The sequence below is a fragment of the Anser cygnoides genome, chromosome 1, assembly GCF_040182565.1.
Source record: "Anser cygnoides isolate HZ-2024a breed goose chromosome 1, Taihu_goose_T2T_genome, whole genome shotgun sequence".
NCBI classification, from domain to species: domain Eukaryota; kingdom Metazoa; phylum Chordata; class Aves; order Anseriformes; family Anatidae; genus Anser; species Anser cygnoides.
This window is the reverse complement of record NC_089873.1, coordinates 104,761,738-104,773,235: the sequence shown is the minus strand read 5'-3', so window position 1 is coordinate 104,773,235 and position 11,498 is coordinate 104,761,738. Positions and strand designations below refer to the sequence as shown.

The following is an 11,498-nucleotide window of genomic DNA, read 5'->3' as shown; positions in this document are numbered from 1 at the left end:
CACCCCCCTACCACCAGTGTCACCCACTGAACCATGTCCCTAAGCACCAGGTCCAGCCTTTCCTTGAACCCCCCCAGGGACGGTGACTCCACCACTTTGCTGTGTACGCAGTGGAAACCCACGTGAAGAGAGTGTAAAGAAAACAAGTGCCGGAGTTTAATGACCACGCTTAGTCATGAAGAGAGAAGCTACACTGCACAGGCACTTTATAGCCTTGCTTCACTTCATTACTGGTGAAGAACATCTTCTGTTGATTACCTGTCTTAGGGAGGTGGTCGATTAGGGTTAACTGTTACCCATTTGTAGCAATAGCGTTGTAAGAGTGGTTGTTTCTAACATGAGAAATTCCCTGTCGTGTCAGGCTAGTGGCTCATCTTGACCAGAGCTGCTGAGTCTCCTCTAAGGACGACTGGCTGTCCACCAAGGTAGAGGGGGAAGAAATAAAAGAAAAGCAGAAAGGAACCATGCTTCACCTGCATGTACAAGGAGCATAATAAATCCCATAAATGACGAGTTTCAGCCTCGTGTTGCAGGAACGCTGCATCTGATTCAGTAGTCCAAGTGCTGGACTATCACTTCACAGGAGATCCAGTGATTTAGTATCAAAATCAATCCCATTGATTTAGAATCAAAATGACATTTGCTGCTGCCTGAAAAACACACCATACACGAAAGTGCTTAGGCTTCTTGCTCCAAATGCTTGGGGTTCTTTTTTCTTTCAGATGGAAAAGTATCTGACTGATTTATTTTATTTATTTTTTAAATAAAGGTCAGATAGTGATCGAAGGAACAATGACAAGGCGGAGAACTCAGCCAACTTAATCCCTGTGAATCAATCACTCCTAAAAGCCTCAAGGGCTGAGCCATTTGTCCCTGTTGCAAAACCCACTAAAGGTGACTCAAAGGAAGAAACTCTTTCTGGAATCTGTGCAAACAAAGGGGAACTCCTGCAATAAAGAGGCATTAGGACTTACCATGGGATGCTTTGGGGAGAGGGATTTTGCAACTGAACAAGAGAATTTGATGGTTTGCAGGACTATAGTGGTATGTTTGGGGCAATAATCACAGGCAGGGAAATGGGGGGAATGAGATGGATCAGAGATGAACAGACATGACAAAATGAAGAGAAGAGTAAACTAAGCTGCTAATTATATAAGAAGCTTCTGGTCAGTGTGCTGGTCTGAACAAGTTTTGCACCTGATCACCAGCCTGTACTATATTCTTAATAAACTATTTCAGTTATTTCCTGTGTGATTATGCTCTGTTGTGTGTGTGTATGTGACACACTAATAAACTTACAAGTATTTTAGCCCGCAAGTAGGGTGAATGGTTTGAGAGCCAAAAACCCAAGAGAGGTCTACAAAGGAAAGCTTCTCTGACCACCGATCCTTAGAAACAAGATCAGGCTATTCATGCTATGTTTATGTGAGTGTCTTTAAAGTACTATCTCCTTTCTGTATTAAACTTTGTGTGCGTGCCTGTTGTGAATTTGCACACCACTCTGCTACTGGGGGAAATTCAAACATGTATGATGCTCCCATTCATTGGCCCAGGAAGAAAGGAAGCCTCTGGATCTTTCAATCCACCAGATTCAGCTACACTTAATACTTTTTAGGGATGGCAGTTGCACCTGGCCAATATCTACAGTCCATTCTCCTTGTTCTATTCCCAGAACTAAGCATGATAGTAGGGATCTTAGAGAATATATCACTACCTCTTCCCTTTGTTGTCTTTATAGATTGGTTTTCCATTAGTTTGTCTACATGTATTGTGAAACTGCCAATATTGTCTGCTCCTACAACTCCCATAGCTGCATTTTCTTATAGTGTAAAGTACTTTGTTTTAAACTGAGCACCAACCAGTTTTAGCATATGCCCCCAGTTCAGTCACGGACAGAACTGAAGAAAGCAGTTTCTTCTTTGCTGAAGAACATTTTTTTCTTAATTTTATCTGCTGCCTTCATTATTTTTGTAAATCTCGATTCCCCCATCTGCTCACCAAATTCTGCTCATCACATGATAGAATCTCAGCCTTTCTAGTATCCTCATAAAGCACTTGTTCCATCTTTCAATTTTTCTCACTGAGGCTCGCGCTACACTTCATGAAACTGGCTGGTAAGAACTGGCTGGAAACCTGTCTAGCACTATGCCTAAATATAATCCAGGATTCATTTCATCGGTAGCATCGCCTTCTCACATTTTAGGTGGCGACCTTCCCCACCCCGAGCTTCTCAGCAAGCTACGACATCCCAACCTATTTCAGCAAAAGAATTTTGCTGGAGAACCAGCATCTTGCAGAGCAAGCTATGGGGTGATGGTGACACTTAGTGGCCCTACAGGAGAAGTGCACCTCCTGGTTCACGGTTTTTTAAAGCTATTAGTAAGACGGTGGTTGCAAAGGAACTTTGTATAAAGTTAAGTAAACAGCACTGCTTAGCATAAGGATGAGTCTGCATACTGTACTGTACAGAATCATACAGTACAAACATACAAATGGGCATCTAGCCTATGTATCCATATTTGCCTTCTTTCCCTTATCCATACTCATTTACTCACTTCAGTCTGCAAGTATTCACTGCAGTCTGCAATCAACTTCAGATAGTGATTTATCCACCTCCTCAAAGAACTGTTGTACTCCACACTCTGCTGTAGTGGCAAAAATAACAGCATTATTCCACCTACCTAGTTTGGCTCTGGTTCCAATTTGTGGGAGCTTGCAGTGTCTCCAAGACTACTCTCAAGAGGATATTTGAGTAGACTGGTGAGTCCTCTAGCCAGATGGCACTACTTCCACGTCATACAGGAAATGAGAGGAAAGCTAGGTTTACTAGGCATTCCAGTGCCGTAACTATTATGAAAACTTGCTGACCATCATTACTGGATATGAGAATCAAAGTGTACACAACTGTACCTAATAATGTCTTCTTATAAAACATGGCTTACATGCGGGAGTCACAGAATATCTGGACAGTCAGTTTACTGCAAGCACTTTTCACCTACCTCAACTCTTTTAGGATGAGTTTCTAAGATGATAAAGGATTCATTGATCCTTCTTCCTATATAGGGCTGTTGGTGTGAGTCAGGAAGAGAGTTTGAGAGCTCCAGATAAAACTGCCTTCCTGCAAGATGTGGCCTGGATGTCAGTTTCCACAACATTCACTTTTGGAAAAATGCAAGTAGATTTCTGAGAAGGAAGAGGTAGTTATTTTGTCTACTCATTACAAACAGGCTTCCTGTAGCTTGTATGAGAGGCCGAGCTAGGTGAGATAGCACTGCTTCTTTTCTCCACTTAGCCAAACTCACAATCTTTCCATCCCTATTTCTTCCAGCTGGCAGTCTTGTCTGATAAGCCTCAAAGACAAATATATTCCCACCTTGTACCTCTTGCAAGCTGCCCAGATCTCCGTTGGTATCCATGCCTTCCTGCACATAGCCCAGCCCATCCACACCCTCATAATGTCACTGGAACTCTTCATCAACTTCCTGCTAGCCCTGGCAAGTCTGGCCCAACACCATCTCCAGAACGAAGGTGGTCAGATGATCCTACCCATGTCAGGGTGTAACTGCCATTTTGTCCTCTCTCTGAGCAGAGACTCAGTGGGCTGTTCTAGCTTCTGTCCTCTTACCTCTCCAGCTTTGCCTTTTTTATAAGTCTTTATATAGTATCATCTCTACCTTCCTTACCCTATATACCCTATATTTTATTTCCTGTTTAACCAATCCTAGTGTGAATCTGCACTTCCTACCATGACAAAGGTTCTCCATGTTTGTGAACTGAGATAGTACAGAGGCCACAATCACAAATACCCTCATCTTTGTTTCCCATCCCTCAAGACAAAAACATCAACAACAAAACAGGTCAATGCATGCCAAATCGCCTTTCTGCTCCCTGCAGTGATTGGGATGTTGGAAAACATAAAGGGAAGATTGGAATGCTTTGTCTATGTCTAAGGAGCCAACACCAAGGGGCAGTTACCTGCCATACCCTGAAGGCAGGCTTCACCTCTCCTCTGCCTTTAAATTGTGAATTACATATGAAAGGAAAAGCAGATCAACAAGCAAAGGCTGATACATACCAATATACTTCCAGATGTTACTGGGCTTGGCCATCAAGACTGTATGAATTTCATTGTTTATCAACATATCATCCCACTTAAATTGCATGACCCTCTAGTTAGAGTGGGAATAGGCCCACCGTGAGACATCATCTGTGAAACTGTACAACACATGAAGTCACAGGTTGTGACTTTTCTCAGGAAAGGAGCTTCTGAATGTCAAAGGTAATCCACATTCCAGGGCCTTTACCCTTAAAGTAAATCAAACCAGGTTAACGAAGGAAATCCAGGCATACTTAAAACTTTTTATCTACTGATGAAAGCTTAAAAAGTATTCATCTATTGGATATCTTGGTTTTACCTGTGGATTGATATCTTGATGGATGTTTTGGCCTTACCTGTGGGATGACACACCTTGACGCCATTATTTGAGTTTAGTAGAAAAGTAACTAATGGAGTAAGATTTAAAAAATAGCAAGTCATTGTATGCGAGTCTAAAAGTATGCTTACCTTGCACAGAGACAGTACAAATCATGAGATGGACCCATGTAGTCTCACACAGTTCTCAGTGGTAGCTACTCAAAAAGCTTGTCATTGCCCTGCAGTTACATGAGAAAAATCTAGGCCATTGCGCACCTCAAAAGGAAGGAGAAAATCTTGGAATAAACTTTAGAATCTGTATACTGTACAACATTTCCTAATAACAAGCCTTACCACTCCAAACTACAGCTCTGCAGCTTTGTATTTCTTTGCTGTTGTGGGGGCTAAAATCAGAGTAAGAAAGGCAGATTCAAAGCACATTGCTCTGTCTCCAAACTGGCGCATGTTAGTTGAGTGTATACTAACATGCATGTATCCAGGGAATAAGGCATGTGCTTCCAAGAAGAGTTTGCCAAGTGAGTGAGCAAGAGGGAGATGTAGTGACCAGGAAGTCCCAAGCACTAAAGAGACATTGAATATTCTCCTTTATGGAGAGTGGAGGGTTGTTTTATGACAGAGCTCAGTGTTTTCGGTTTTACAGCTGTGCAAGAAGCTCAACTTCTAGTAGGTATCCAGATACCTACTGAATATTCTATCAAGATTAGAGACAAAGTGTTTTCTAAGCATAAATAGGTGTTCAAAGTATCAGGATACAGAAGACCATAAAACACCCACATGTCCTGTGTCCTAACTCCTCTTTATTAGGGCGTATTTCAGAGAAAATAAACTCTGTGAAAACATTCTGTGAAAGCCCAGTGATTTCTTCTGACCCACCAGAAGCAGTACAGTCTTTCAACCCTATCTGCACAATACTGGCAGATAACCACAAAAGTCCAAGTAAGCCACACTCACCAAACCTTTATGAATGCTTCAACACATCCCTATCTCTTCAGCATGCCAACTATCTTCTTCATGTATAGATTTTAAGTATGCTATTTATTTTTGATACGAGCTTCCTAACAAGGTCAGAATCCATTCAGGGTCATCTCACATGCTTACAGTTCTCCTTTTTAAGGGGCCTACTTCTCACTCCTTTTAAGAGCTTTTCTTTGCAGAAAAATCCCTTGGTAGCTGAGATGCTACTTACCAGATTTCCTGTTAGCTGTATTGTGTTCAGGCCTTTTTTATTTTATTTTTTTTCAGTCTGAAGCAGCAAAACTTTATGGGAAGTATAGGAAGTTTCTCAACTGCCTCCAGGCCATCTGGGCAACCAAATTGTGAAAGCTGCTGTGGTGAGGTGATGGGAGGAAGTCTCCTGGCCATCTGCTAGTTTTTCATACCCCACCTTCGTTTACACATACCGAAAGTTCCCTTCTGGCACTGGAAGGTGTTTCTAATGGATATCACCTAGAATAGGGAGCACCTATTCTACACTCAGCAGAACTAAGCAAGCTTCAGGTCACTCAACAACCGCACAGGCTGGCCACTTACCACAGTCCCTAATGTTTGCTCTGAGAGGCAAAGACTTCACTGACAGCTACTGTACACTCCTATCTTAAGGAAGCTTGCTGCACAGCAGCTCTTTTCAAACCCTCTGTTTTGCCAGCTTCCTCAGCCCCTCATGTGCAGCTGAACAACACCAATCTGATATGAAACCACAGCCCGGAAACATCTTTTTGTACTCATGTTTCATGCACTTCACTTCCTTACTTACCTACTCCACCCAAATACAAGGTGGCAAGACTTTTTATTAGGAGAGGAATCTTGGTAGGCTTGTTTCTACTCAGATCTAATTTCATGGTTGTCACATGACAGAAGCTGAAAAATAGACCCTTGACATGTGTCTATTCAGGGGCAGGAGATCCTGGCACACGTGCACACCAAGTGCATTGTGTTACAATCTTCTATTTTTATTTATAAACTTCCTATCTGAAGTTCAACCAGGTAAAGGCACCTTCCTACCTAATCTTCTTCTGTGCAGCCCAAATATCCAAAGTAGGGTACCTGCCAGGAAGGCAACTGGGAGTCTGTGGTGCCCACTTTGCTCCCTTGTCTTTTCCCGTCCAGTGGCAAAGGAGCACCATCTGACTCCCAGGATGTCTTGGGAAGGATCAATGTTAGAAGAATGCTGCTCAGAGGCCCCATCCAGTTCGTTCATTTTTTTGAATCATTGAACTCAGCCCTGTCCTCTTTTTGTATCAGTTGCCAACAGAATTACTTTCTCAAGTTTTCTGCCTCGCACCAAATGTTTGTGGAATTTATATTTTCATTTGTTTTTCTTGTCCCTACCAGACAATAAAATTCAGAACAATAACAAGTAGGGGAGGAAAGACTGGCTCTGCCTGCTTTATGGGCAGATATTCTGAGTGGTCGGAGAAAAAATAGATTTACTGTCCAAGCAGTGATGTTGTGGTGATTTTACTTCTCAGGGCAGCTAACTCCACCATAACTGCTCTCTCACTCCCCTTCCTCAGAAGAAGAGGGGGAGAAGAAAATATTATGGAAAGAAGCCAGACCCAGCCAGACCCAGCACAGTAGTTCACGGAAAGAGTGAACTTCCCCAAACAACTCTGGTCTCATGACTTGCTTCACTTTATATTTCTCTGAAATGTGAAAACTGAAACCAATTCTATGGGAAGTGGGAGGCATAGTCATGTAAATTAGAGTTCCAACATGGGGAGATGACAATCTTCAAAGAAAACAGGAAGGGCCATACACTTTTATGTGACTGGCCCTGCTATTCAAAAAAAAAAAAAAAAAAAAACAGAGAGAAAGAGAGAGAGGGAAAAGGAAAACAGTTCCATAAATCACTCCTAGAGAAACAGTCATTTCAGATTGTTTATAGAAAAAGATCAACACTGAGTAGTGGTGCACAATACAAGAGATGATAGTAAAGAAGGTGTAGTTAACGCTGAATATATCGTTCCATGCATGGGTATGCAAAAAGGCAAGCAAAAAAAGGGAACCACTACAATTCAGAGGGAGATATGACAATGAAAAGGGCACCAACTACACTATGCATGGAATTGTTCTGTGCTCATCCCTCTTCACCTTCCTTATTCAGGACCCATTCAGGAATCTGGGGACAGATACAGTTCTGCTCATTCACCAGTATTTGCCATGGGGCCTTAATTGTGATCTTGATCCCATCCTGCAGTACTACCATTGTCCTGGTACTACAAGCCGGTGACATGCAACAGTCTTTTTTACACAAGTATTAGTCTACCCTATATCCATAGTATATGCGTATAGTCTGCTAGCTTTCTGAGGTTGTTTTAGCTAGCTGCTTGATCCCCTTTTGCAACACAGGTGTGTAGGGGAAGCTGTAAGGACATCAGTACTGCATTTCCATGTACTAGAAGGTGAAACAGACATATTCTGTGGGCAATCATGGACAGTACAGTGCATTGTAATGTCTATTAATACCTTCTGTTTGTATGAAACATCTACAACAGCTTTAGCTTTACAAGTCCTGCATGCAAGCAGAGTCCATCGCTGCCCCATATTGCTGTATCTTTTTATGGCAGGAAACTGAATCTCAAAAAGGACATTACTAATGTTTGCTTCTGAAAAAAAAGGAGGCACAGGCCATAAAAAGAGCTCCATGAACACATGCATATTTAGCTCTTCTTTTGTATGGCATATCAGACCAGTTTTTAAAGCAGTTGGCACTGAAAAAAAATCCTGGAGGCCTTGGAATGGAATTCGGATCTGAAAGTGAGATCTGCAGGGTCATGCCCTTATGAAATTCCTAAAATACTCCAGCTTGACATAAGAACTAGAGACAAACAAGTGTCTACACAACACATAGAGAATTTGGAAAGGATTATTGTGGCCTAATGGCCTCCCTTCATAGGACACTGTCTGGAGAACTGGTAAAGTAGTTCTCCTTTGGCTTCCCCTTGCCTGTTCTTACTCTTCAGCTGTGACAGAAAGATGGTTCAGAGGGCCATGTAGCAACCCCAGATCACGGTTAAAAATTATTTTTTTTTTGCTTGGAGTTTGATTGCAAACACACTGTTGTGTTAACTCACTTGAGAAGGTATTCCAGAGATGGGACTCAGGAAGGAGAGGAATGCTTAAGCTAATATGCCAACCAAAAGAAAAATATGTAATCATGACCTAAGAAATGTTTCTCTCTCTTTTTTTTAGACATTGAACTCTGTGCAGATTTCATCAACTGTCAAGTCACTGCATTCTTTTCAAGTTCCATATACTTTATTTCACTTGAACCCAAACTACTGCATGTCAAGTCATGTTTCACATAAAAACTAAGGGCATCAAAAGAAATATGGTGTATCCAACAGAATACAAGTGTGTACAGCAGAATACACAGAGTAGAGCCAGAGCAATGAAGTTTTCCTTATGGAAACGAGAAACTCAGATTGCTGGTTCCAGAGCCGTGGAGTTCTTGTAGGAATCCATCTAGACATCTGCAGAAAGAAAACAAGAAAAGGCACAGTGTGTAATGAATTTTTAGGAACAAGTCAAAGTGCCAAGAGGTCATTGGGAATGAATTGCAACATCTTTTTGTCAATGACATATGCATTTCCAGTTGCATTCAGATTTGGGATACTGTGAGGACTGTACATGTGAGGGATATATGGAAATGGAATAAAAATTGATCCTTTAAACTCTCTTTGGTATGTTCAAACCCTGGTCTACACTGAGATCATATCTGGACTAGAAACAGTGCCCATAACTAATACAGTAGATTTCAATTCAACGTGCAGTCCATCCAGCACTTGATGGACTTAAATACAGAGCAGAGGTGGGCTGCTTTGCTTGCTTACAGCCAGATTTCTGTTCCAACTATTTCAGCTGTTCCCGTCTTGAAAGCCTATTAACACTAACCTGAACTGCAAGGGGAATTGTATTCTCTTGCTGTGCGGTCATCTGTAGAAACAAAAAAAGAATGTATGGTGAGCTGCAGAACTACATGGTAAGATAATGCCAAGCTTCTTTTTCTTTAACACAGCCATCCCACGACCTTCATTTTTGAGGCTGTGAATATAGGAAGAGAAAAATGTCTAGAATTTTCCTTGACACGTGTCCACTCCAGCTATAAAAGGTACTATTACACAGTGCAATGCCTTCTAATAGAAGGATGTTTCTTTAAACAGAGAACCTTTCAGTAGGTTTTCCTGGAAGCCTCATTTTTTACTGATGAATAGTATTTTCTTGTCATTTAAGAATTTTTAAAGTGTTTGTATAAAGCACAAAAATTCTAGTAGAGGATGACATAGCAAAGAGAGACCGCATCAAGTGACAGTATTTAGCTCTGTAAAGGCTGGATTAAGAATTCTCCTCCTCTTGACATAGTGTGGAAGGGGGAGCAAAAATGGAATTCAGTATACAACATGTAGACCTACAGTGCAGCTTTCTAAATCTCCAGTGGTACCTTCTGCATTTTGCTCTCAAATTCTTTTTTAATAATTCTTATTGTTATGTCTGCTGTTTTGCCTCATACTGGTCATGGAATAATCAGAGAGAGGCTCACAATAACTTCAAGATTTTTGTGTGCTAATAGTTCATTTAGAGCTTTAAAGGATAAGAAATTATTTTCCTAACATCTTCTCAGACATGACAGCACCCAGTGGGTAGTAGGATCATTACACTGTATCTGAAAAGCATAGAAATAAATTCTGCCTTATGATGGATCAGGGTGGCAGTATATAATACTGATTTTAAGCAAATGCCTAAATATTTTCAAGAAAGCTAAGAAGCAGGAGAAGACCCTTTAAATTGACAAAGAAGCTTTCTTCCTGCAGAGACCTAGCCTGAAGTTAGAGCAAGTCAAAGAACACAGTAACTTTGAATATATGTACACCAAAAGATAACAGCGTCCAGCAGTCTCATCCCAAGAAATGTACAGGGACAGAAAAGCGAATGATTCTGCTACTTGAATGTAGAAGTTCTGTACAGAGGAAACCCAAGCTTGGAGCTGTAGGAATAAGTGCACCAAGTAAGGGTTATAAAGGACATGAGTGGAGGGTAAGATAGTGACCCTTTGCCTATGCCACTGAAATCTCACCTGGCTTATAGTAGTCATAGACATGCACTGTTGCTGGTTTCAGGTTCTGTACTTCAGTATCTTCTTCCACTGAGATGTTAAGCTTCAGAGAAGTCTTATCCAGCTAGAGGAAAGAACAGAAAGGAGCAGAAATGTACTGACTATCTCAAAGTCATCTGCATCCCGACTTTATCCCCTCTGCATCAGAGATTTCTTTCTTCACCTTTACATGTTCTCCCCCCCTCTTCCTCTTTTGCCAAAATTTTGACTTGCTTGACCAGCCTAGAGATTTGACCAGCCTAGAGATTTGTATTTCTGATCTCTAAAAGTCCCAACACAAAACACTGCTGTTGCTACTATGAGAGACCCAACAAAGTTCCGCTGTTGCAGTATCACTACTTGAATACTACTTGAATGAGCAGATTGCTGTGGTCTTCCTCTTACCTCTTCCAAGTAGATTGTGACTTTGTCTGTTTTTATCTCTGTCTTTTTCACAAAGAGTACCTTCTCCAGCTATGTTGGAAGACAAGAGATGAGCTTGGTTAGCATCAGCTCATTGGACTTGCCTGTTATTTCACACATACTTTGGTACTTGTCAGAGTACCACTGCTAATTATGGCACTTAGCCTAGATAAGGGAAGGCCTGCATTCCCTAACTATAAGGGCATTGATATTTGCTGAGAGCACACAGAGCCTTAGAAAAGATTTTCTCAGATTTGGAACAAATGTCCTTGAGCTGTGATCCTACTTTCAGTACTTGTAGAAAAGATAAAGCCATTTAATAGGAAAATATGATGGATCTTTTAGCTATTTCCTGGAACACTGAAGCATGTCATTAAACAACTCAATGGTATTTAACAGTTATGGAGTATCCCTACAAATAAAATAGCACTGGCAACCGAGAGGAATTTCAGTGCATCCCAAATGGTTCTAACTAGGTGTTTTTCAGCTCCTTTCTAACTTCTTCCCTCATACGTGACCTTCACTACTGGACATGACAAAACTGCACAA

At 41.3% G+C, this 11,498-nt stretch overlaps 1 protein-coding gene across 1 annotated transcript in view; it reads right to left on the bottom strand.

The window, feature by feature from the left end:
- Nucleotides 1-8,635: 8,635 nt before the first annotated feature.
- LOC106048076 (alpha-2-macroglobulin-like protein 1) overlaps nt 8,636-11,498 on the bottom strand; it is a 29,129-nt gene continuing 26,266 nt past the window's right edge. Inside the window, exons 34-37 of the mRNA XM_067005594.1 lie at nt 10,932-11,000; nt 10,509-10,611; nt 9,329-9,370; nt 8,636-8,907 (exon numbers count right to left, since the gene is read on the bottom strand). Coding sequence (XP_066861695.1) covers nt 8,900-8,907; nt 9,329-9,370; nt 10,509-10,611; nt 10,932-11,000 — 222 coding nt within the window. The 3' untranslated portion in view covers nt 8,636-8,899. The remainder of the gene's footprint in view (nt 8,908-9,328; nt 9,371-10,508; nt 10,612-10,931; nt 11,001-11,498) is intronic.